Raw genomic sequence first — 27139 nt, 5'->3', positions numbered from 1 at the left:
ATTTGCATATTATAACTGTGATCATCTGGGGCTTTAAAGAGTTTAGAATTAGTCTTTGTATGATACCACATGAGATGTTTGAGTTCTTTCTCTCCTTCTCATAGTCTTTTTCCCCTATGGTTTCCCCTTGCTGTCTGCTGATAATTTTTTCCTTTGAGTTTCATACCTGTCTCTCTGACTTAAGTATTCACTTTTAAAAAAATATTGTCTCTAAATTTTGGTGTATAAACTAGACCATCAGTTGATTCTAAATAAATAATGTTGCTATTTTTGTGATCTTTTAAATTGAGGTTGCAGTGGAATTTTTCCTATAGCCATTAATTTTTTTTAATATACAAATACTAAAGAACAAGCATCCTTGGTCTAATTTTGATGTATTTTTATAAATAAATAAATATTTACTTTTACTTTTAAATATTTACCTTTTACTCAAAAATTACTGAAAATAAGTTTTTTGAAACATTAAAATGAAGTTTAATTTTAAAATTAAGTATAATTCTAGATACATAGTTTATGTTACTGAAGTATTTTCTAGAGTTCAGAATTAAAAAAACGTTTAGAGTTCTTGACAAACATTTTATTATTTTTCCAGTTACTTTTTATCTTATAAACATAAGGAAGCTATCTGTCCATTGAGGTTCTGTATGGAAATACAGTATGCTTGCTTAGCCTTAGGGAAAGTGCTATCATAAAGGGAAAGAGTTGTCCGTGAAACCTTGCAGTGTCTGCATGTTGCTCTTTCCCAGGGGCAAGATTTTTGTTTTTGACTATGTTTCTGTATCCTGGTGTTTCTCAACTTTTATTGTGGAAAATGGAGATTTAATACAGACATCCAGACTTTGTATAAAGAATGTTTGGTTGTACCAAGAAAAAATTTTTGTCTTGGAGGTGAAATCATAAACATGAAGACACATTTAACAATCATTCATTAATGATAACCGTTAGGATATACTTCTGTTATCTTTTAGGCTTTTATAGATAATTTTCAAGCGGCTAAACAAGCCTTGGCTGAGGCTACTGCTCAGGCTGCAGGAATGGCTGCTACTGGTGTGAAAGAACTGGCACAGAGGAGTTCTAGAATGGCGCTGGATGTTAACATCAAAGCCCCAGTGGTGGTCATCCCACAGTCTCCAGTTTCTGAAAATGTTTTTGTTGCTGATTTTGGACTAATAACAATGACAAACACATTCCATATAATAACAGAGAGCCAGAGTAACCCCCCACCTGTTATTGATCTGATAACAATAAGGCTGAGTGAAATGCGGCTGTACAGGTAAGCTTTTCTTAAGTACATTTGTAGAGAATACAATCTTTTTCAAACTTTTTACATTAAAGGTTTTGGTATCCTGAGTCTTCTGTGCACGAGGACATTTTATTTTATATAACTATACTTAATTTTGAGATTTTTTTCTTACCCAGCCTTTTTGGCAAGATCTGTTACTCCTTGGGTAATGAGAAACACCGTACAATTTGTTATCTGAGGATGTATATTTGTGCTTATTTGTAGTTCTTTGTAAATTATGAGGTCTTGAAAAAATGGGAGAATTTCTAATATAATACATTTATTTACTTTTTAAATACAGCATTAGCCAAACTAAGCTTCATGGTGTGGATCTGATGCTCTAATTTAAAACAAAATAAAACACAGTAGAATAATCAAATGTAACCACTGGGCCTAGGATTATAAATTAGGAGAATAAGTGAATCTCCTAATACAAATTAGGAGAATAAGTGAATAGTTCCAGAACTATTTAACTGTGTTTCCATGCTATTTCTAATCACCTATTCTGGATTTAGCACTATGTTTTTTCTCTGACTTGGATCCATCTCTGTTTGTACCACTCACTTACCCTCTTCTTCCTCCTGTCATTTTTCTTTGGTCTTATTTTCCTTGTCTCACTCCCCTTACTTTGCTACCTCTACTTCTTTTTGACCTCTGGCTAGTCTGGCTCCCTCTGGCCCCTCTTTCTTTCTTTTTTTAAATTTAAAATTATAATTTTAGTTTTAATTGTTTTTTCTTTGAGTTTTTAAGTAAGCTCTATGCCACTCATGACCCCTTAGCTCAAGAGTCACGTGTTTACCGAATGAGCCATCCAGGTGCCCCTGACCCTTCTTTCTATTAGTTGAATATTTTTAAGTCAGCTGTATTGAGATACAGCTGTGTGTAAATTGTATATCTTTAAAATATATAATAAATTGCGTGTAATACATTGCATATCTTTAAAATAGACATTTTGAAAAGTTTTGACATGCATACATATGTGACAGTTTGGGTACAATTGTAGTATTTCTTAAGTATTTGGTAGAATTCACCATTGAAGCCATTTGGGCCTTGAATTTGCTAGTGGGAGATTATCAACTGCAATTTCCACTTCTTTGAGAAACTCAGGACTATTAAAATTATTTTTTTGCTCAAGTGATCTTTAATGTTTTCCCAAGAAATTTGTTTATTTCATCTCAGTTGTAAAATTTTATGGCATAAAGTGTCCATAATACTCCTTTATTCATTACTATCTATAGTGATATCATCCCCATTATTCTTGATATTATAATTTGTTATTTTACTGATCTTAATGAACTACCTTTTGATTTTCTCTCTTGTTTTTCTCTTTTTTTTTCATTGATTTTTTCTTTGATATTTATTATTTCTTTCTGCTTACTTTGGGTTTAATTTTGCTCTTTTTGTAGGTATCTTCTGGTGATAGCTAAGGTTACCACTTTGAACATTTCTCATCTAATGTAGGCACTCAATGTTTAAATTTCAGAGTTCCTCTCTGTAGCTCTCTTCTCTCTGGCATTTTACCATATGTACTCAACTGTCTTCTTCTTTTTCGACTCTCACCTCTGTCTTCTCAAGTTATGGACTTTGCTGGTCTTTTCTGGCTTACCCCTCCCTTTGCCATGACTTGTAAATTATCTCAAAGCAATGAAAGTTGGGGCAGTCACAGGGCTCACCTTGTTTTGCTTTTTTTTTAACCACCTCTCAGGAATGACAGTTGCCTGATGGCCTGTGTCTTAAAAACTACTTTTTAATGTACTTTATGTGGATTTTCTTGATGAGGGGGAGTTGTTGTTTCAGGGAGGATGAGAAACTTGGTTCGTATTATTTCATCTTGGATGGAAGAAGAGATTTTCATCAGTTGAGTATTTACATACTTATTAAGCACCTAGAATATCCCAGGTACTGTGCTGGGAAGTATAATAATGAGCAGTCTTTACAAAGGATGAATAAATAGTACCTATCTCATTGTTGATGTGCATGTTATTTAATGAATTTATTGAGCTGATGCACAAAACTATAATCACGTTTAGATTTTGGAAGGGTTGTAGAAAACTGAGTGAAAAGGAGCCAATACTGGAGGTTGAAAGAATGGTTTACTAACTAATGGAGTGATTCACATATGAATTATATGCAATGCTGTCTAGGGTAGGGAAGTGAGGTGGTAGAGAACTAACCAGTTAAGAGCAATTTAAAGGTAGAATTTATAGTAAGAGATTGTTGAATGGACGTTTGGGTTCAAGAAGAGAAGTTAAATTTGACTTTGGGTTGTGGGTTTGTAAAATTCAGTATTTGGCAATAATGCAATTCACTGGGATAAGATAGAGCGATGCAGTTGAATGGAGACACTGAGCTCTTTAATGAGCAAAGTAACTTGGAAGTTTTCTGACTTTGATATGGAATACATAGAAGAGATTGGATAGGACTTGGACATATGTGTGTAGATATTAGGGTGTTTGGACTTCAGATTTGGGAGTCCTTAGTAATATTTAGGTAGTTATTAAAGCTAATATCACACAGTTTATAGAGTGGAGCATATGGGACAGATGCTCACAAATGCCAATACATAAGGAATATATATTACTCAAAAGAGATTGAGAAAGAGGAGGCAGAGAGATGGGGAGCAATCCAGGAGGGTATGTTGAGACGATGTTGAGGACTCTGTTGATACTGTTAACCAAGAATTAGTAGCACCTGATATTTTCTTAATGTAGTACTTGATATCTAGGGTTAGATTCAGGAAAGACTGATTTTTTAATAAACAAATGTGACTCAAGGTAGTGGGACAGGATTGCTAAATATTGAGAGTCATGTTGGTGGATAATAGGGATGGAAGAAATCAATGACGAGGGTACTGATAAAGTAAAAGAATGTAGAAAGGGGTTTATAAACTAGAGATGCATTAATCTCAGAGTCTTAAGAATAAACACTGACTAGTTGTTGATTGATTAAAGCAAGAAGTAGAAGGTGGTAAACCTGGTTGATATTATGCTTAAAGGAATATGAATGAGTGGGGAGTATGATCGCAAATTAAGGAAAATTATTTCTATACCTCTTAACTCTGAGATTATTAGGGTGTTGGAGAAAAATTGGCCTCTATTTAATTGATCTCCATGGAAAGCCAGGTTTCAGTTAAGGTAATACATTTAGTGCAGACATTGGAAAATATAGAGTGATTTGTTCAGCCAAGTCCAGAGAATTAAAAAATCATAGGAAAAAATTGAAGTGAGAGTCTTCTATTTTAGTACTAGACTAAAGAGGAACAATTTAAACTTTAGAGGGATCATTAACTTTTAAACTGTATAAAAATCTAAATTTACTAAAAAAGATTATAAATCTATAATCACATTTTGCCTTGTTTCAAGAAATGGTAGGTTAAATTAGGTGTGAGCCTATATTACAAATAGATTTTTTTTGAAAAAAGCTCACTAATTATCTCTAGAGCATTAGAAAATACCTACTATTTTTATGTCCAAAAATGAGTTAACTTTTTATTGAAGAAATACATAAAATGATATTAGGATGAACAGAAAAGATTGCTGACAATATGACTACCCGAAGGTAAGTATTATGAATAATTTGATCTGTTTCTTCTAGTTCATTATTTCTGCACATATATTTAAGTTGAATAAAATAAGAATTGCTTATTTGGGGTCATAAATCCATTTTTCCCTTAACAGTATACTAGAAGTATTTTTCCATGTTATTTTGAGTACAAAATGTTTTTCCTAAATGTTTTATTTTATTCTGCAGGTTTTTAAAAATTCATTTGCCTATTGTTAGAAAGTTAATTTGATTCTGGGTTCTTTTGCTGTTATAAATAACACAATAATGATAGATATAATTTTTCATCAGTAGTTACATGACATTCTACTCATATCTTTAGAATAATTCATTTCCCCAGATGAATTTCTAGAAATAGAATTACTGAGTTATAGAGTGTAAGCAATTTTCCCTGATATAATTTTAAAATTACTGGTTTTTCAGCAATTCAGTTTGGTTATAGCTTCAGAGTAAAGCTCATAAAGACAAATAAGTATTTCATATTTGGGACCACCTCTGTTGAAATCATTTTGTTGCAAAGCTATTAATTGCAATGTAAAATTTTAAAAAGATACTCAGAATATTTATATGAGGAAAATTTAAAAAATTAACCAATGGCTAGAAAGAAATCTTGAGTAAATGTGGAGAGAATATTTCTTAGACGTAATATTATAGAGATGTCCATTTGCATACATTAATTTATACATTTAATCCATTCTCAATAAAAATCAAGTAGTTCTTTTTAAAGTCTTTCAAAGATTATTGGAAAATTGTTTTTGAAATATAAATAGGAGACAAGATGTCTCAAAAATTTTTTTTTAAAGAAGAAATTGAGATAGGGAATGGAGACATCATAACATTTGAGGTACTACTAAAATAGATTGGATTGTATTAAATACTTCTAAAATATATTATGAAGTAAAATGATTAAAATAATGAAACAAAAGAGAAAGCCAGTGTGTATATTTGTATCCTCTTCATTCATATATGTATAGTCAATCCTGTTGCTCAGATTTCAAGTTTGTGAATTTTCCAACTCGCTGAAACCATTTGTAACCCCAAAATCAATACTCATGATATTTTACAGTTATTTCTACATGTGCATAGCCATAAGAAATGTTGGTCTCCCAAAGCCTATGTTACCAACTGCGGTGTCAAACAAAGTGACATTCTGCCTTCTTATTTCAGGAAATAATTGTAGAGAACATGACATACTGCAGTTATCTAAGTGAAGGACTGGCAATAAGCGTAGAATAAAATAAACATAGTTTTTCTTTTTCGTGAATCCTTTTTTCTAATTGAAACTGCAGACAAGACAATAAACTATTAAAATACTATTAGAATGTGAGAGAGCATAGGAAGGGTGTCGACCCCAGATATTGGGTGGTACTGGTGAGAATTTTTTTAAGGATGTAAACTTTTGACATAGCAATTAATGTTTCTTGCAGTTTGTCCAGAAGAAGAAATTTACTTGAAGATATGTACAAAGATAATCCAAGTATTTATTATAGTGAAGAATTAAAAACAACGTAACTTCTTAACAAAAGAAGGTTGATAAAGTGACTTATGTTATTGTCCTATAACACACACCTATTAAAATTGCTTATGAGGAATTTCCGGAGAAAAATGGTAGAGTAGGAAGATGCTAGGCTCACCTCTCATGGATGAAGCTAGATAACACCCCTAATCAGTAAAATAACCCAGAAAATGACCTGAAGACTAGAAGAACAGACTCCACAGCTAAATGTAAAGAAGAGGCCACATCAAAGAGCGTAGGAGGGGTGGAGACATGGTGGGGAGCCAGACTCAGGGCTGCCTATCCATAGGAAGGAGGGACACTCCTGGTCATGGAGAAAGGAGAGATACAGATCCCACCACAGGCACAGGGGACCCCACTGAGAAGATGAATCTTCATAGCATTTGGTTTTGAAAATCACAGGGGCATAACTTAGCAATTTCTTTTTTTTTTTTTTTTTTTTTTTTTTAAAGATTTTATTTATTTATTTGACAGAGAGAAATCACAAGTAGATGGAGAGGCAGGCAGAGAGAGAGAGGAAAGCAGGCTCTCCGCTGAGCAGAGAGCCCGATGCGGGACTCGATCCGAGGACTCTGAGATCATGACCTGAGCCGAAGGCAGCGGCTTAACCCACTGAGCCACCCAGGCGCCCCAACTTAGCAATTTCTTAATAATCAGTGGGGCTTAATACCTGGAACTTTAAAAATCCACAGGATTGGCTCTAGAAGAGCCAGAGCACAATGGGAGGCTGAGTACCCACCATCCTAGACAGCAAAACAAATAGCCCCCTTGAGATACAGCACAGAAGCAGCAATTTGTAAAATGTCAAGGGTATATAGGAAGGACATTTATTTACTAGTTTCAGAGTATATGCAGAAGGGATAGGGGGTGTTTGGGAGTCTTATGCAAGAACAAATAAGTTGACTGTTGCCTTTACTCTCCTGTACCACAGCCAGCATACATGGACCCTTGTGGTAACCAGCATAGCACAGACACTCTCCACCTAGCTTGTTGATCATACACCCTGTTGCTGCATGCTCTGCAGACCCACTCCAGCCATCCTGACTGGGCAGTTTTCCTAGTTGGTGGGACGTCCCCTTCCATAGCAGACCAGTGCACATGGCACCCACATTCTTCCCCCGCATTCTCTGCTGGATCTCTCCAACGTGCCCTTGGCAGGAGTCCATCCAAAGAGGTAGCACAGGCCTGGAAGTGTGCAAGCAGCTCCATAAAGGGCCAGCACCATTTCAAAGTGACTCCTGCAGCAGGATGAAGGGAAATAACCACACACACCAGTTCACCTATGGCCTCAGCAGTAGCCTGGGGGCACACATCTAGTCTGATTTCAGGACCCACCCACTAACAGATGCTTTTCAGGGACAATACAGGGAGAGGTTCCTGTAGTTCATCTCTAGCGCTGCTCTGCCAAATACCTGTTCTGACCAAAGTTAATAGGAATCTCTAGACTGGACGACTAGACAACACGGGGACCACACTCTGCCCACAATAGGCAAAGAGAGTCATCTCACGCAACTGGACTGATGGTATGTTCAGCTCAGCCAATAGTGTAGGGTGCATATAACACCTAGAGGATGCTTCTGAAGCACTGCATTCTGGTGAACAAGGGACATTGCACTGTAGGACACTACAGGACTTCTTCATAAGGCCATGACTTTGAAGAGTAGAAGACATAGCTGATTTTCATAACACATGGAAACAGACACAGAGTAGACAAAGTGAGGAGGCAGGGGAATATGTCCCAAATGAAAGAACAGGATAAAAGTCACAAGAGCCAAACAAAATGGAGATAATATACCTGACAGAATTTAAACTAATAGTCATAAAGATACTCACTGGACTTGAGAAAAGAAGGGAGAACTTCAGTGGAGAAATTTAACAAAGAGAAAGAAGACAGAACTAAGCAGAAATTAATAACTCAATAACAAGTTTAAAATACATGAGAGGGAATAAATAGACTAGAGGAAGCAGAAAGTTGGATCCCCGGCCTGGTGGACAGAGCAGTGGAAAGCAATCAATCAGAGAGAAAAGAGTAATAAAAAAATGAAAGTAGATTAAGGGAACTCAACACCACCGTGAAGGATAATAACACTCATACCATCAGGATTCCAGAAGAGGAAGAGAGAAAAGGTGGCAGAAAATTTGAAGAAATAATAGCTGAAACCTTCCCAAACCTGGGGAAAGAAACAGAAATCCAGATCCAGGAAGCAGAAAGAGCCCCCAGCAAAATCAGCTCAAGAAGGTCCACACCAAGACACATAGCAATAAAAATGGGGAAAAAGTAGTGATAGAATCTTAAAAGCAGCAAGAGAACAGAAAACAGTTCCATACAAGGGAAACAAAAGCAAAAATAGACTATTGGGACTATAGCAGAATAAAAATCTTCTGCCCAACAAAGTAAATAATCAACAAATCAAAAGGCAACCTAGTGAATGGGAGAAGATATTTTCAAATGATAAATCTGGTAAGGGGTTATTATCCAAAATACATAAAGAAGTTAAATGCACGCGCATATGCGCGTGCACACACACACACACACACACACACACACACACACACATCCATTTTTAAAAATTGGCTGGAGAGGAACAGACATTTCTCCAAAGAAGACATCTAGATGACCCCAGACACGTGAAAAGATGCCCAGCATTACTCATTATCAGGGATATGAAAATCATTGAGCTATCATTGCATACATTGAGATATGATCACACACCTGTTAGAATGCTAGAATCAAAAACACAAGAAGACAACAGTGTTGGTAAGGATGTGGAGAAAAAGGAACCCTTGTGCACTGTCAGTGAAAATGCAAACTGGTACAGCCACTGTGGAAAACAGTATAGAGGTTCCCCAAAAAGTAAAAATAGAATTGCCATATAACCCATTAATTCCACTAGTGGGTGTTTATCCAAATAATATGAAAAACAAATGCAAAAAAAGATATGCACTCCTATGTTTACTGAAGCATTATTTCTACTAGCTGCTGCCTCCTGATGGCACACGGGAGAAGAATGAGGCACAAATAAGTTAGCTGCAAGAGAATAGGAGCAGGGGGCTAAGACTGTCGACCCCCTACTCCCATTCTCTTGCAACTAACTTCTTTGTGCCTCATTCTTCTCCGTGCGCAGTCAGGAGGCAACAAATAGCCAAATTATGGAAGCAGCTCAAGGGACCGTGGATAGATGAATAAGGAAGTGGTGTGTGTGTGTGTGTGTGTGTGTGTATCAGAGTATTATAAAAATACTGATTAAAAAAATAAAAATACTGAAATCTTGCTTGCAACAAATGGATGGATCTGGAGGGTATAATGCTAAGTGAAATAAGTCATTTGGCAGAAGACATACAGGATTTCACTCATGTAGTTTGAGAAACAAATAAACTAAAAATAAGCATAAAAAACAGACTCTTAACTATAGAGTTAAGATGGTTACCAGAGGGGAGATGGGTGGATAGATGGTGAAGAAAGTGAAAGGGATTAAGAATGTACCTGTCTTGATGAACACTTAGTATTGTGTGGAATTGTTGAACCGGTATATTGTATGCCTGAAACTAATAATACCACTATGTTAATTATACTGGAATTTAAAAAATTAAAAATGCAAAAAAAGAAAAATAAAACAGCATTTGAAATAGTCTTTATGAGCCTTTTAGATTTCCTAATTTATTCCTGTTAAGTGGAGATTGCAAGCGTGCATGCATGAGTATAGTGTTACTCTATAGTTAATTCATAAAATGGTATGATACTAGGCATTCTGAGAGATTCCTGATGACTCCTGTATTTCTCTCCACTTGAGTAAGTGAATCTAAAATTCTGCTTCATACTCTAGAATGTGGTATTCATACCTAAGTGAGTGAATTAAGTTGTTTTTCTAATGAGGTCTTCTATAATGTTATATTTTCCAGTTATGTAGAGATAGTCCTCATTTTAAGGGTTTACTATCCAACTTACTTATTTTTGGCACTTTTTAACATACTGCAAAATCTTATTCTGAAGATTGATTTCTCTACAATATGGACAACTTGAGCTCAGAGAAAGTTACCTAAATTCACAGTGGGATGGAATGTCTCTCATTTTGACTTGGGAGGCTGGGTAGATTTTATTTTTCTTTACATACAAAAATTATTGATTCTTACTATTTGAATATGGAATGAGAAATTAAAAAAAATTTTTTTACTATGGGTATAGGAACAAAACAATTTTATTTCTACTTACAGGACTCAATTTCTTGACGATGCATACCAGGAAGTACTAGATCTGCTATTACCATTAAATCTTGAGGTGATTGTTGAGCGAAATTTATCTTGGGAGTGGTACCAGGAAGTTCCTTGTTTTAATATAAATGCTCAGCTAAAGCCCATGGAGGTAAGTTTTTGGATGCTTGTTGATTTCTGTTTTGTTGGTTAAAAATATTGCTTGGGAACATAAGATATTTTGGTGTAGATGTTCCATATTGATCAGCTCTGTCAAAATTACTATATATAAATAGTAGCTATATTAAAATTCACTGAATGTTCTCCATTCATGCAGCAAACATTTGAATGGCTACTCTGTGTTAGATCCTATGTTATATATGGAGAGACTATGGCAAGGAAGCTATTGCATTTTGTCCTGGTTTCATGGAATCTAACCAGTCCCAATAGGAGGTTTAGCAGTCATAGTGCTCTCGAGGTGTGAGAGTTAGACTATAAAAAAGTATATAGGCATGTAATTAAAATAGTTATAAATTGTAGTAAATTCCATAGATGAAGCAAATATCAGACATGCTAAGTAGTCAATTGGATTATATTAATTTAGAACTTAGTGGAGAGGCCTTGGCTGGAAATAATGTTAAAGTCATCAGCATCTAGATGGTATTTAAAGCCATGATAATATGTGAAATAACATAGAGAAGGTCCTAGAAGAAAAGGAAGTGGGGGGTGCATGGGTGGCTTAGTTAGCAGCTGCCTTTGGCTCAGGTAACGATCCCGGAGTCCTGGGAGTGAGTCCCGCATTGGGCTCCCAGCTTCTTGGGGAGTCTGCTTCTCCCTCTGACTTTCTCCCCTCATGCTCTCTCTCACTGTCTGTCTTTCAAATAAATAAATAAAATCTTTAAAAAAAAAAAAATGGAAGAGGCTGATGATGAAGATGGCAAATGGGTCCGTTCCTCATGCATAATGTTACCTAGTTACTGGTTGATACTGCTTCACAGATCTCTAATGTAACCATCCAAAGATTCCTATCTTCCCTTTTGACTGAACAGATGTCAAGACTGTATCACATGCTTTGCTAAAGTGTCAGTAGCACATACTCTGGAAGTTTACTTAAAAAGCCTACTCAACAGATTCTCTTCCCTCCTCCCACCCCACTTTCCTTTGTTTCTCTTCCCCAAAAAATATATTCAAAAAGAGAAAACCATCATTTTTAAAGTTTTCAGGTTTTAATTCAGTTTAGAGTTTAAAACATGATCATCTCAGCTGAAAATCCTTAAGCTCTTAGTGTATATGATCGTATTAGATTCCCTAACTTGTAAATGCAAAGTGTCTTTTTTTTTTTTTAAGATTTTATTTATTTATGAGAGAGAGAGGGAGAGAGCACACAAGTGGAGGTTAGAGGCAGAGGGAGAGGAGAAGCAGACCCCTGCTGAGCAGGGAGCCTGATGCAGGGCTTGATCCCAGGACCCCTGAGATCATGACCCGAGTGGAAGGCAAACACTTAACTGACTGAGCCACCCGGGTGCCCCAGAAAGTGTTGTCCTAAGATAAAAATTGAAGTTCTGTATCTTTAAAACAACTGGTAGAAACTTTTGAAACATAAGTAGCATGTTTCACCTAGCATACTGCACAGATCTCTCCTTGGTAGGCCCAGGTCTTAGAGAGATCTCTGTGGGGCAGCAGGGACACCATCTGGCTTCATTCTTCCCCAGGAAGAATGCATGTAGCATGTCCAGGTGCTAGTGCAGACCATCTGTAAAGGGTTGGCGGCCTTCCAGGGCAGATGAAATTGGCTCTTCCCTGTCCTGATCCACCTGAATAGTCAGTGGATATGGACCTGGGTATACATATTTGACCCCTCCTGGATCAGGGAGAGGTTGGAATCAGTTACTCTAATGCATCTAGACTAAGTGCTGCATCTTACGGTTTCTGACTTGTCAGACATTTGGGAGTAGCAAGATAGCCTGTCCTGACTTGTAGGCCCCATGGACCAGTAGTCCTGGGATCCTTATAGTTCTTGGAATTCTTGGACTGAGGTGTTAGCAAGAGTGAAGTGTGATCATTAATATCCATATTTGCAGGGCATTCGGTATACAGGTACCAATGAAAAGACATGGTTTAGATATGGTTGTAATATTTAACTTCAGCTTATTAATTTATATGAACATACTAGTTTTGTAATATCAGCTATAAAATAAACACAAGATGTCATGAATGAAAATGCTGGACTAGTATGTCTTCTTTGAACTATAGTCAAAGGAATCCTGGTACAAATAAAACTCATTTTGTGGAATTATTTCTTTGAGATGATTAAGTGTATCAATTTAAAACTCATAGTTTTTTGTTTTGTTTTGTTGTTTCACAGGACTGCTATTGTGTTTAAGTTCTCCAGAGAAACATAGTCAATAGGATGTGTGTGTGTGTGTGTGTGTGTGTTTATGTATACACTTGGTCTGGATACAGTAGATTGACTTCTTGATACCTCCATTTTAGCTTCTCCCTGACACTCAGGATGAGGTTTGGGAGGGGTCAAAGATGTGGTCTCCTGAGCCAGGCTGCAAAAGCTGTTAACTACTTGGGTGGATCATGAAGAGTCGATTTCATCCTGGTTGGCCTGGATGGTCTGTGCATCCTGTGTGTATTCTATATACATATCATGTGTGTGACATCTTGAATAATATTGGACCAAATATGTAGGTCCTGTGATCTAGCCGAGTCGATGTAGAATTAACCATCATAGCTTTTTTATTTTTTTAAGATTGTATTTATTTATTTGACAGAGATCACAAGTAGGCAGAGAGAGAGGAAGGGAAGCAGGCTCCCTGCTGAGCATAGAGCCCAATGCGAGGCTTGATCCCAGGACCCTGGGTTCAACCATCATAGCTCTTATGTTGGTAATTTTAGGCTAAATTCACAAGACATGGGGAGCATGAGTTCTTTAAGTGGATTTAAGTATGATATTTAACCATTTAAGTCTCAGCTTCTTATACAATCAGGCTATATTCTTTATAACTTTTGTGAGGTTCAAATTAAATAATTTATATAAAATACATTGTGAACTATTTTTCATGATGCAGATCAACATTTTTGAGTAATTTGTAAATTGAGGTGTTTAATAACTAAAAAAATGCAAAATAACTAGATAAATGAAAGTTCATTTTAAAGGTTTTAAATTATTAGGATAATTGATATGTTCATAACAAAAAACTTATCATTCATAGTTTCATTGGTATTGACATCTAATTTCCATACTTCACAAGGTACTAAAGATTACATGGTCATTTAGGAAACTGAATAACCTATTAGTAGAATTATCTATTGCATTAAAAAATTGGTTTGTAGAGGACTGGGATGAAACACATGCTTTTCAATGTGAGCAAATTTCTAACTACATAAAGTAGTGTTAAAATAAACAAATCTTTCTTTTCACAGTTCATTCTTAGTCAAGAAGATATAACAACTATTTTTAAAACATTATACAGCAATATATGGTACAAAGAAGGTGGTGGTGCCTCACCTGCAGGAGTAAAAGATCAGAATAGTGTTAATAGTGAGGCTACTAATGCTTCCCACCATTTAGAAGGTATGTTCTTAACTTACCATTAACCTTCCCCTTCCCTTCTCTAATCCCACACTTCTTTCTCCTTCCTTTCCAGTCTCTAGTTTGCATTTTTGAAAATAAGATTTATAGATCTTGTATAATTAGCTAATCCTATGTGGGTATCTCCAAATTGTTATTAGGCATTCTTTTTTTTTTTTTTTTCTGTTGAATCAAAATTCCTAGTTGTGTTGTGACAAAATTCCTTCATATTTATTCTTGTTATTCCAACTGCCCTATACATCCTTCTTTTCACGTTTTCTCCCCATCCACCTCTTCTCCCTAGTTCTTAGTGCAGCATATATCCCAGATAGAATATATTACATTAAATTAGGAGTATCGAAATATTAAGGATGTCAAGAAAGAATGATCATTACTCAATGATGAATTTCAGCAAGCATCTGGAAGATAGGTAGAGGAGGGCAGGGGGAACTGTAACTCAGAAAGAGGTTTTATCTAATACTTGATTTAATGTGGTATGTGGAACCTGACTGGGTTCTAAGTTTAGCAACAGCACATAAGAGAGAATTGAGTCCGTTAAGGTTGCTGGGAGGACGATGCTTTGTAAGAATAGAGTTCTCATTCTGGCATTTTAGGGGATCCTCAAACCTTCTCTCTAAATGACACTTACTAATCTACCAGACCCTCTTGCAAAGCCCTGAGATAATACACACCTCTTCCATTCAGGGAGAGTCCTAACACTACACTTAGGACTTTACACGAAACTCTATTCTTACTGGATAGAATAATCAGCCCAGTCCTTTATTGTTAAAATATTCACCGTTAGGTTAAGAAAATAGCAAGAAGTTAATCATAAAAGAAACCAGGATAACTGAATATTATTTTCTTAGTGAAACAGAAATAATTCAGGTAACAAGAATGTAAACGAACTCTAATTCATAATCAGAGGATTTTGAGAATATGTAGCTTACCCTCACTATTTTCCACCCTCTCAAGATAAGAAAGAGTTCTTATACTTGATGACTATCAAGTAAAATATGACTGAATATGACTAAATATGACTGGTGAAATTTTGAAACAGAACAAATGCAGTAAGCATGAGGTTAAATTGTAAGTACTGAGTTGGAATATATAGTTGATGTAATCGCCCATGACACAGCAGAAAAATAAGCCACAGAGACATAAAATGAGATAAAACTTATGAAGTATAGACCTTTCAAAAAGTTGCAAAATCCCAAATAATAAGTGTGTTAGGAAAACTAACTGAGAAAATGGAAGAGAAGAATCTTTCAAAGAAATGATAGAAGAAAATCTTTAGAGGTAAATAAATATGGAAATAAATTCTTGGATATAAAAAATCTAATAAGTTTCTAGCAGATGGGATAAACAAAGATTGCCCATGCAAACACATTTTCATGAAATGTCAGAACAACAAAGATCAGATTCTTAGTTTCAGAACAAAAGCAAGCTGTTTACTAGGGGCTTGGGAAAAAAGTGATTGGAATCAGATTGCCATGAACAAAACTCAATAGGACAGGGTAGATGGATGATAAAAGAATGGAGAACTATAGTTAGATTTCTAAGGAAATGATTTTGAAGTTAGGATTCTATATAGTCAAACCATAAAATGTGAAAACACAATGATTCTCAAATTTCTAGTGACTCAAAGTTTACTTCTTTCATACTCATTCCTAAAGAAATTTGTTTGAAAATTTAACCTAGTGAAACAAACAAGGAATCCAGGAAAAAAGACACATGGGATCCAGAAACAATGGGCCTACCCAGAAGTGCATTGAACAGGAATCCCAAAATTTTCTATTTTAGTGGGCTATTCATTACAGAGGAATTCAGAAAGCCATAAGAAAAATTTTGTAAAGTGGAAGAATGTCTTTTAAAAAATAGTATAAATTTCATCTAAGATGTGGAATGAGGGAATAATTAACTACATTACGTGAGTGATATGGAAAAGGCGACATGTTTTTGGTTCCTAAGAAGGGAGAAATCTTACTGTGTAAATAAGAACATAAAGGTTATTAACTGTGTTAATGTAGAAATGAAGACATAACTGACCAAAGCTGGAAGATATGAAGATAGGACAGATAGAGGAAGTGGTAAGGACTTAAGTAGTGGGGAATGTAAAGATAACGTCTGAAATAAAAGAAAAATAGACATTTAAGTACATTATTGTTTTAATAATTTTATTGAAGTTTGCACATACACCAAAGAGGAAGGAATAAAGGAATGAATCCACACACACCCATCAACACAGTTTTAGCAACTGGTATCATGTGGCTGCCTTATCACAGCCTCAAGTCTGCATATTCTTTCCCCCACCCCACTAGATGACTTTAAAGCAAATCTCGGATGTTATATCTTTAATTGATATTTAAGGAGTAAGAACTTTACTTTTTATTTTTTTGTTTTTAAAAGATTTTGTTTACACATTTGAGAGAGAGTGAGAAAGAGCATGAGTGGGATGGAGCAGACTCCCCGCTGAGCGGGGAACCCAGTGCAGGGCATGATCCCAGGACTCAATGATCATGACCTGAGCCAAAGGCAGATGCTTAACTGACTGACCCGCCCAGGCACCCCAGAACTTTACTTTTTAAATGTAGTCATAGTAACATTATCACCCCTACAATTTTAGCTATACCTCCTATATACCATGAAAATAATCCTAGTAGGCTTCATTTTCTCCTGGTGATCTCAGAAATGTTTCTTTACAAGTTCGTATTTTTTTTTTTAAACAATGATAAAGGGATCCATTCACAAGAAAGATCCAACAACTTTAAATGTAACTAGTAACAGAACTTCAAAACATGCAGCAAAAATTGACAAAACTGAAGGAAGAAATATACATACACAGAATCAGTTATGGATTTAGCATACCACTCTTAGTAGTTGATAGAAAATTAAAAAAAAAAAAAGGATACAAAGCATTTGAACACTGTTAACAAACTCAACTAACTGACGTTAGTATAATACTACACTCAGTAATTGCAGAATGCACTTTTTTCATTTTTTGTTAACGGGCTCTTGGAATAGTCACAAGGGTAAACCATTCTGGGGACAATGAAGTTCTCTGGTCATACGGAATTCAGTTAGAAGTCAGGATGTTAAAAAAGCTTGAAATACTTGGACATTAATCAATTTTTAAGTAACCTGTAGGTCAAAAAAGTCAAGGAAATGGGGTGCCTGGGTGGCTCAGTGGGTTAAGCCTCTGCCTTCAGCTCAGGTCATGATCTCAGGGTCCTGGGATTGATCCCCACATCTGATTCTCTGCTTAGCAGGGAGCCTGCTTCTCCCTCTCTCCCCGCCTGCCTATCTGCCTCCCTCTCTGGCAACTTGTGATCTCTCTCTCTGTCAAATAAATAAATAAAATCTTAAAAAAGACAAAGAAAATTAGAAAATTATTTAAACTGGAAGGTAATGAACATAAAATCTAATAAAAATTTGTGGAATGCAATTAAAGCACTGCTGAAAGAACTTTGTAGCTGTTAGGGATTTGATGAGGATAGAACAGAGTTTAAAAAGATTAAAGGTTTTGCCTGGAGAAGGTAGGAGAAAAAGAGAAAATTAAATCCAAAGTAAATAAAAGGAAGCAGTATTACAGATAGGAATAGAAATCAATTGAAGAGAAGTAGACATACAGTGGAGAAAATTAGCAAAGTCAGAGATTGTTTTCATTGGAAAAAATGAATAAAGTTTATGAATCCTTAATAGGACAAAGGAGTGAGAGAGAGAACAAATTATCAGTATCAGAATTAAATAGATATTGCAGATTGCTATCAAGACAATAAGGGACTATTACAGATTATTTTGTGAGAGTGAATTCTACAACTTGTTTGAAATGGACAAATTTTCTGGAAAACACAAAGTTGCCAAAGTTGACATAAGAAGAAATAAGAAGTCCGAGTAGCCCTGTATCTGTCAAAGGAATTGAATTTTAATGATAAATTCTATTAAATATTGACATTCAAAATAATGTGTTACACAAACTCTTCTGGAAAATAAAAGGAGGGAACACTTCCTTGGCCATTTTCTAAAGCCAGCATTACCGTGGTTAAAAAAATAAAAAGTCTGTAAAAAAAAAAAAAAAAGAATTTCACACACTAATATCCTTCATGAACGCAGACATGGAAATTCTTAACAACATATTAACATACTGAATCCAACAATAAGGATATAAGATACTCATCTTGACCAGGTGAGAATTATCTCAAAATGCAAAAGTTGGTTTAACAGCCAAAAATCAATTAATTTACCAAATTAACAAAGAGGGAAAAAAATCATATCTCAGTAGATGCAGAAAAAACATTTGACAAAATTCTGCACCTATTTATGATGAAAACTAGAAATATCTAAAAGGTATGCTTAATACTGAAGTGTTACGTTTTCCCCCTAAAGTGGGCATAAGTAGAAAGTGTTCAGAATTGTCATCATACCAGGTTAACTAATAGCCATGGACAGAGTGATAAGGCCAGGAGAAGGATTAAGACGTCTACAGAGTAGAAAGAAGTAAAAATGCCTTTGATTAGATAGCTGGAAAAAACCCAAAACAAAGGGCAAAAAAAAAAAAATTGTGAAAGACAAAAATTTATACTGTCTGATTTCAAAATTTGCAGTAAATCTAAAACAAGTTAGCATAGACAGATTTGTAATACTGATGATTCCAGAAAACCCACAAGTAGAGTCAACTGATTTTCAACAACAAAGACTAGTCAATAGGGAAAGGATAAACCTTTTAACAGGAAATATTGAAGCTTGTCCCTTAATGCCATACACAGAAATTAATTTGAGATGGATGAAAGACATATTTGAAAGCCAAAACTTTTTTTTAAAAAGATTTTATTTATCAGAGAGAGGGAGAGAACACAAGTATAAGGAGAGTGGCAGGCAGAGGGAGAAGCAGGATCTGTGGTGAAAAGGAACCCGATGTGGTACTCAGTCCCAGGACTCTGGGATCATGACCTGAGCCGAAGGCAGAGGTTTTAACCCACTGAGCCACGCAGGCGCCCCAATATTTAGTAATCTTAATGGGAGTATTGGTAGTGTGGATGTACAAAATCTCATTAAATTGTTCAGTTGCTATCAACTTATTTTACTGATATAAATTTTACCTAAATTAAAAATAAGTTACGTGGTGGCACTGATCTGTGGAGTTGGCTACCGTGAGAATTAGTAATTGCTGTATTTTAAATAAAAAGCTCATTTAATATATTCCGTGTACATATAATGCCTTGACTCAAAATGTAGAATGCAGAAAAGAAGGAATTTTGGTTTCTTCTTTTCAGTGTGACAGTTGTTTAAAATATCTAAGGTATCTTGTTTGGTTTTAATTTTTTTGAAGTAAAATTTAAATATTAAACTATGCACCAGGTAGTCTAATAAGTATTTTGTACATAGTCTTTCACTTAATTCCCAAAACAAACCCAGTGGTTAGTTCTGTTATTCTCACCTTACAAAAATGGAAATGGAGGCACCAAGTTTTAATTAATATTCCTAAGCTATCATGGAAAGAATCCCAAGCTGGGCATTACTGAGTTCAACTTCTGAATTTTCTAATCTTTATTCTTTTGTTGAGTAACATTATTCTACATATTTAATTGAAAACTCTGCTAAACCTATTAAAACCTATTTTAATGATTTTTACCTTTCTTGATTTTTTTTACCCAATAACTTTGAATTTTTCCAAGGAACAACTGTAGTGACTGCTGCTGTGGTAGAAATCCATTCACAGGCCTCTCAAGTTAAGACAACACTGAATATGAGCTTCAGAACTGACTATCTCACCATGGTTCTGTACAGTCCAGGTCCTGACCAGGTGAGTTAGGAAGAAAAAATATTTTCTCACTAGATGAAAATTATATAAGTGAACGCTTATTATTAAAGTAACAGTTGTTAATAATTTGTATGTCTTTTGGAGTCTCTTTTCCTCTGAAAAATGTTATTGATCATTTCACTTTAATACCAAGTTCAACCATTGCTCTTTTAAGATGAGTCATCTTTCCTAAACTCAGTGATGTGAAAAATAAATTTTTTTAAAGATTTTATTTATTTATTTGACAGACAGAGCTCACAAGGCAGAGAGGCAGGCAGAGAGAGAGAGGGGGAAGCAGGCTCCCCGCTGAGCAGAGAGCCTGATGCAGAGCTCGATCCCAGGACCCCGAGATCATGACCTGAGCCGAAGGCAGAGGCTTTAACCCACTGAGCCACCCAGGCGCCCCTAAAAAATAAAATTTTAAGTGAAATTTTTCTGGCCTTTCATTAGCAAGCCCTATAGAGATAGAGAAGGTGGTAGTTCATATCTTAAAAGAAGAATTAGACTTTGTTTTTGTGTAAAAGTTGTATTGATTTCCTCTTCCACAGACTTCCTTTGTAGATGTTCGTGATCCTTCTCTGAAACTTGCTGAATTTAAGTTGGAGAATATCATAAGCACTGCAAAAATGTATACAGATGACTCAACATTTTCTTCCTTTTCATTAAAAAACTGTATTTTAGATGATAAAAGGCCTCATGTCAAGAAGGCAACTCCTAGGTAATAGTATTCTTACTTTTTACTTGAGAAATGGTTGATGATATTTTATTAAACATATTCCTGAAGTTGCATGCTTGTTTTCTGGGTGCAACACAAGATCTTCAGAACTTCAGTTTAATGGAGTTATGGTTCTCAGTCTTATGTGCTATTCTTACTGGATGGTCAGTGAATTGGTTAAGTAGAAATAAATAGTGCAATTAAATTGGATTTTTAAATTAATCTCTATTTAAATTATTATTGATCTCTGCAAGTTGTAAACATGAAAACATGAAAAATTGAGGGAAAAACATGAAAAATTAAAAAGACAAATATGCTGAGATTCTAATTTCTTACAGATGTACTTCCTAGTTTATGAAACAGTTGTGCTCCAGAAGTTTCTAAGTCTGTTATTTGGAATACTTTGTGACCTTCCTGGGAGAAATAACTTCAGAATGCTGGTTTGCTGTTAGTAAATGGTTAAGAGGTCTTTTGCCTTTTGTTGGTGTGTTTGGTTATTTGTAAGATTAATTGTTGTTCTTGTGTTTTTCAGAATGATAGGACTGACAGTTGGGTTTGACAAAAAGGACATGATGGATGTAAAGTACAGAAAAGTCAGAGATGGTTGGACAAGTGATTTAGTCCTTCAAGAGATGTATATTTGTGCAAGTGTGGAATTTCTGCTGACAGTTGCAAATGTCTTTCTTGAGGCCTACAGCACAGGCACTGCTGTAGAAACCAGTGTTCAAACATGGACTGCTAAGGAAGAAGGTTAGTTATTAGCTAAAATATTTCATATCTATAACTGAAGTGCTACAGTAGCACTCACCATTGATTACCTTTCTAGATGATGAGGTCAAGTGAATTACTAAATTAAAATTTTTATTTTTCGGGGCGCCTGGGTGGCTCAGTGGGTTAAGCCGCTGCCTTCGGCTCAGGTCATGATCCCAGGGTCCTGGGATCGAGTCCCACATCGGGCTTCTCTGCCTGCTTCTTCCTCTCTCTCTTTTAGCCTGCCTCTCTGCCTACTTGTGATCTCTGTCTGTCAAATAAATAAGATCTTTAAAAAATTTTTTTTTTATTTTTCATTGGTAAAAGGAAAACTTAAATGTGCTTTCCAGTAGAATGTGCAGTTTGTGTATTTTTCAAGATGTAAATATATATTGGGTTCCTGAATTATGAACAATATATAAACAAATAGACTTCCCTACAAGCAGCAATTTTGAAGAATTTTTTTGACAAAAACAAGTAGGGAGAATAACAAATCAACCATTACTTTTCATAATTACAGATAATAGTCTAACTACTTCTTTTATTTCTGTTCTTTTATTTCTACTTTTATTTCTACATAATTACAGATAATATTCTAACTACTTCTTTTATTTCTGTTATCTTTAGAGCTCTCCACTATCTTTTACATACTTCATTCCTTATGGTAGAGCAGAAGTAGTATCAAGTTGAGAGTTGGAAACTGTATTAGTTAGTTAGTTAGGGTTTTTCTCCCCACATTTTTAAATGTTCTGGAGACTATAGCATCGTGAACTCTTACACTAAGAGAATTGCAGTAGATTCCTTTGGGGTCTAAGATTCTTTTATTTTTTTACTTGGAATGAGAAAACATTCTCTCAGAAATAATTATTCATAAATAATATGTAAGACAAAGATCTATAAATATTTTAAAATGTGACATGTTTTTGTTTCTGTTTAGTACCTGTACAAGAATCAGACAAATGGGAAATTAATATTATTATTAAAAATCCCGAAATTGTGTTTGTGGCTGATATGACAAGAAGTGATGCTCCTGCCTTAGTCCTTACAACACAATGTGAAATTTGTTGGAAAGGTGACCTTGAGAACAATACAATGACTGCTGCCATTAAAGATCTTCAAGTGAGAGCATGCCCATTCCTTCCAGTCAAGAGAAAAGGCAAAATCACTACGGTGAGTTTACTCTTTCATTATCTGCTTAATCGTAAACTATTTTGGATTCAGTGTATACCACTTTAGAAAACTACCTACATACTTTCCAGCCTTTCTCTGTAAAATACCTTTCTTTCTTCTCGTGAACCTAGTCTAGATTATTACTCCAGCTGTGAAACTCTTCTCTTTCTCCAGGTGCTCCTCAGTGTGGTATGTATTAAGATGTGTTTTTCTTACTGTGGCTTTCTGACCACTTCAGTTGAATTCTCTTAGGCCTTTGAGACTTTCTACTAGTTGTTCGTTTTGTTGTTTCACTTTTATTATTTTAAGTATTTTTCTCCTGTGTGGAGATTTTGGCTCAGATATGTTTCTTCTTTTCTTTTTTAAGGATTTTGTTCATTCGTTTGACAGAGAGAGAGACAGCAATAGAGGGAACACAAGCACGGGCAGAGGGAGGGGAGAATCAGGCTCCCTGCTGAGCAGGGAACCCGACGTAGGGCTGGGTCCCAGGACCCTGGGATCATGACCTGAGCTGAAGGCAGATATTTAGTGACTGAGCCACCAAGTTGTCCCTGTTTTTTCTTTTCTACATATAAGTTATTTGAACATTCAGCCATTTGCCTTGAAAAAAAATCACATTTTTGTTTTACTCTCGGTTTTGCACCTCTTCATAACTGATTATTTTTTCAAAGAGATCTTTTTCAGCTACCTACTACTGCTACTGCTCATATAGAACACTTATAAAATGTGTATATAGACTTCTGCAAGGAGTACTAGAAGCTTAAATACCATCAACATAGAAATATAAGCTATAATTTTGTTATAAGTAAGTATGCATATATTAGGATACAAGAGAGTTTTTTGTCCTAGTTTGTAAGACTGATGGCTCACCACTAGGAAAGAAGGAAATAGAAATGGAGGGAATATAACGGCACCTGGGTGGCTCAGTGGGTTAAGCCTCTGCCTTCTGCTCAGGTCATGATCCCAGGATCCTGGGATCGAGCCCCACATCAGGCTCTCTGCTCAGCCGGGAGCCTGCTTCCCCCTCTCTCTCTGTCTGCCTCCTCTCTGCCTACTTGTGATCTCTCTCTTTCTGCCAAAAAAAAAAAAAAAAAGAAAGAAAGAAAAGAAAAGAAATGGAGGGGATACAGATTCTCTTTTATGTTAAAATATAGAAATCTTACATATATTTCTTCTGTCTATACGTTTGGCTTTGTTAAAAGACAAAATCTGACCAAGTAAATTTGAAGATCTACTTGGCTTTATTAAGCAATTCATGGATCTGGCTGCATCCCATCTAGCAAAAAGAAGTTCCTAGGAGTTATTTAAAATGAAGATTCTTATTAGGAAGGAGGACAGGGCAAGGAAGTTATTAGCAAAAGAAAGGATTGTCTTGGACAAGGTCATGTTCCCTTAGGGAGAAAAGAGGGAGTCTTCCTGGTGGATTAATTTATCTTCCTTTTGGGGATAGAGAAGGGTCCATGTGACAGATTACTTCATTGGTGCAGGCCAAAAAATTCTTGACTAAGACTGCATTTCCAGGGGAGGTTGAAACCGCAGTTAGGCTAGGTATTAAGTTTAGTGACTTAGCCTAGCTTACGTGACTCCATCTTGATCCTCTGGTTTTCTGTTTGACAACTTGAACTTAGCTGTATGACACACACAAAGGGAAATGTGGTCTTTTTTTCTGAGCTACCTTGTACTCAGGTAAAACTTTTATTTCTATAGAAGAGAAGAGGACGGTCTTGAGCATACTGCGAAGGCACACACGAGTTATGTCTTTGCACGGTGTCAGCTTTATTTAACCATAAAGCAAAGTTAAATCACAATTAGAAAGCAGGTTCAGGATTCCAGACTCAGTGACAGTTCACCATGTGATTAAACTTGGCTTCTTACACAGCACACCAAGCAGGGCATAAGACAAATCACACAACAAAAACAATAACAGAAGTTAATGAACCAAACGTGAAGTCAGTCTGTGGGCGCAAAGTTGAGACAAGGCCACCGTCTGGGTCAGCTCTCAGCACTTACTGCTTCTGATGTTCAAGCAGGGAAGGATCTCCATTCTGTTTGGAGATCAATCAGGCAGAGCCTTCGCAGAAATTGCCTTTTTAAAGTGGTCAGACGTAGAGGGTCAGCTCTGAAGAGCCTGACAGTTTACTGCCCAAATCCTCCCCTTTCAAAGAGATTTAGTCAGTTTTGGGTCTCTGCAGACCTCCTCTGGTCCTGCTCCTTCTCAGTTTTGGGGTGTCCACTGACGTCAGTCCCGGTGATCTCTCCCAGCTGCAGTACCTTAACTGCTCGAGCCCTTGCTTCCCACAGGCTCCTACTTGATGTGAGAGACTCCATTTTGCTCCCGACGAGGAAATGCCAGATAGCAATTAGAGGTCCTGCCCTACCAGTCCACTCAGAGGTCTCTTCCCTTGTCCACACAAATAATTCATATTTGTATTTTCTCACCCATAGAACATATTCATCTCTTCCTTAAGGGCTGCAGTCTCAAAGTCTAGAATCTTTAGGTGACAGCTTGCTTTGTTCAGTCTGCCATGACTTCTCCTTTTTGATAATCTATTAACCAATAGACACATAAGTCATGTCTTTTCAGCAAACACTCCATCACCACACACAAAACCACTATATAATGGTGGCGTAAGGGCAGGATAACTGCAGTTTAAAAACGCATTCAGAAAAGTTAGAATCGGGAGCACTTGGTAGTCACTTATCCGTAACGATTGTCACATCCTTCTGAGCAGAAATGTGAAAACCTGCAGCTCTTGCAACAGAGTCAGGTTCCTGGGCGAGCCCGTGTTGGAGTCTTCCATTTTCACTCCCATGGAAAAACATGGTCATTTGCTCAGGTGGTGCCAGCTTTCTCCTCTAAAAGATTTTTTTTTTTTTAAGCAATTATTCTCTGTAGACACATCTGAAATGGCTATTGCCTTTTTTTGGGAGCTGCCCTGTTTCACAGTTTGCTTCCTACTGAGCCAGTTACTTGGAGATTGTTGTAGCAGGTGAATTAAAAGACTTTTGCATGGTTGATAATAGTTTCTTAGGCAGTTTTTCATTCCTTAAACATTTAGTTTAGTTCTGGGTAATTCCAGGTATAAGCAACCATAATAAAAGAATGCATCCATTCATTTATTCTAGAAAACTCCCATTTTATTTACTAATCTCTATATTCTACCTTAACCCAGACTTAGTAAATAGGACTGGGCAAGGGGGGGCATCATCTGTACTCTCATTTTTTGTTGTTGTTGTTGTTTTTGTCATGGGCTAGTTCCCATGTTTGATTTTAATGGAAACTGCCAGAAAAAGACGAGGAGCTGCAGTCTTATCTCTTGCTGAGGCCCTTCCTTAGAGCCGAACTCTCCTCAGTATTTTCTTTTCTCTAACAGGGCTTTGCAAACAGCAGGATGAAGGAATTAATAAATAGCAGCCTTCTAAATATTCCAAACCTGTCTGGCAGTAGACTTGTTTCTAAAACACATTGTCTGCCTTCCTAGATATCACCAGTAGCAGCTTCACCAAATATTTTGCTCTGACATTGTTAAAGTCATTAGCTTTGTATTTTTGTAACCAGAAGGCCAGGGGTGCAAAGCACCTGGCTCGGGGGTCCCAAACAGATAGTGCTTGGCCACTGGCTGCTTGCAAAATCCAAAGGCAGACACATGAGTGGTGGGAAATAAAGAATTTATTTCAGTGAGGCCAACACTGAGAAGACAAGGGTCCAGTATCTCAAAGATTGTCTCCAAGGTGCCAAAAATGTTTCTAGGTTTATATAAGGAAGAAGCGTGACAGAGATTGGTGGGTGGTAAAGGTCAGGTTGATCATTTTCCTGGGGTCAGTCACATGGGGTCTTGCTGGCTCAGGGCAGTCCTCTCTGCTTGAGAGATGGTTTTAGCCCGTCAGGGAATACTTTGCCACCAGGGTCTTTTGCCTGAGTTAAGAAATAAGACAGAAAGAAAAACTTAATCATTTAGAAAGTACAGATAGAGGTCAAATGGAGATAGTTGATGTGTCCTCTCTCATTTTAAAAGAGCCCGTGTCCATTCAGTTGCTAAATCAGTCAGATATTTTGACTTTGTTACAGTGGTGACAACTTCTAGGTATGAAACTCTGTATTAGGATATTAGGTAGGCTTCTGTAACAAGAGGTACCACCCCCCCACCCCCTGGTTAACTACATTGTTAGCATGGTTAAACTACATTCAAAAGAAATGAAATCTTGCCATTTGCGACAACATGGATGGAACTAGAGTGTATCATGCTTAGCGAAATAAGTCAAGCAGCGAAAGACAACTATCATATGATCTCCCTGATATGAGGAAGTGGTGATGCCACATGGGGGCTTAAGTGGGTACGAGAAGAATAAATGAAACAAGATGGGATTGGGAGGGAGACAAACCATAAGTGACTCTTAATCTCACAAAACAAACTGAGGGTTGCTGGGGGGAGGGGGTTTGGGAGAAGAGGGTGGGATTATGGACATTGGGGAGGGTATGTGCTTTGGTGAGTGCTGTGAAGTGTGTAAACCTGGCGATTCACAGACCTGTACCCCTGGGGATAAAAATTTATGTTTATAAAAAATAAAAAAAAATT

The 27139-nt window shown here is 36.3% G+C and overlaps 1 protein-coding gene across 5 annotated transcripts in view; it reads left to right on the top strand.

Annotated features, from left to right (window-relative positions):
* Positions 1–27139, top strand: part of VPS13A (vacuolar protein sorting 13 homolog A) — a 230244-nt gene that overhangs the window by 120152 nt on the left and 82953 nt on the right. For all 5 annotated transcript variants that reach the window (XR_006608221.1, XM_045085368.1, XM_045085367.1 and 2 more), the window contains exons 33-39: positions 969–1273; positions 10572–10719; positions 13980–14130; positions 19803–19930; positions 20476–20645; positions 21175–21392; positions 22330–22562. Coding sequence is in view for 4 of the 5 variants with exons in the window: in XM_045085368.1 (XP_044941303.1) it covers positions 969–1273; positions 10572–10719; positions 13980–14130; positions 19803–19930; positions 20476–20645; positions 21175–21392; positions 22330–22562 (1353 nt within the window). In the remaining variant the exon portion in view is untranslated. The remainder of the gene's footprint in view (positions 1–968; positions 1274–10571; positions 10720–13979; positions 14131–19802; positions 19931–20475; positions 20646–21174; positions 21393–22329; positions 22563–27139) is intronic.

The sequence above is a fragment of the Mustela putorius genome, unplaced genomic scaffold (assembly GCF_011764305.1).
Source record: "Mustela putorius furo isolate JIRA1106 unplaced genomic scaffold, ASM1176430v1.1 tig00000854_pilon_pilon_pilon, whole genome shotgun sequence".
In the NCBI taxonomy this organism is placed as follows: Eukaryota; Metazoa; Chordata; class Mammalia; order Carnivora; family Mustelidae; genus Mustela; species Mustela putorius.
Note: the sequence above shows the minus strand (reverse complement) of the source record. Positions and strands in the feature narration are given on the sequence as shown.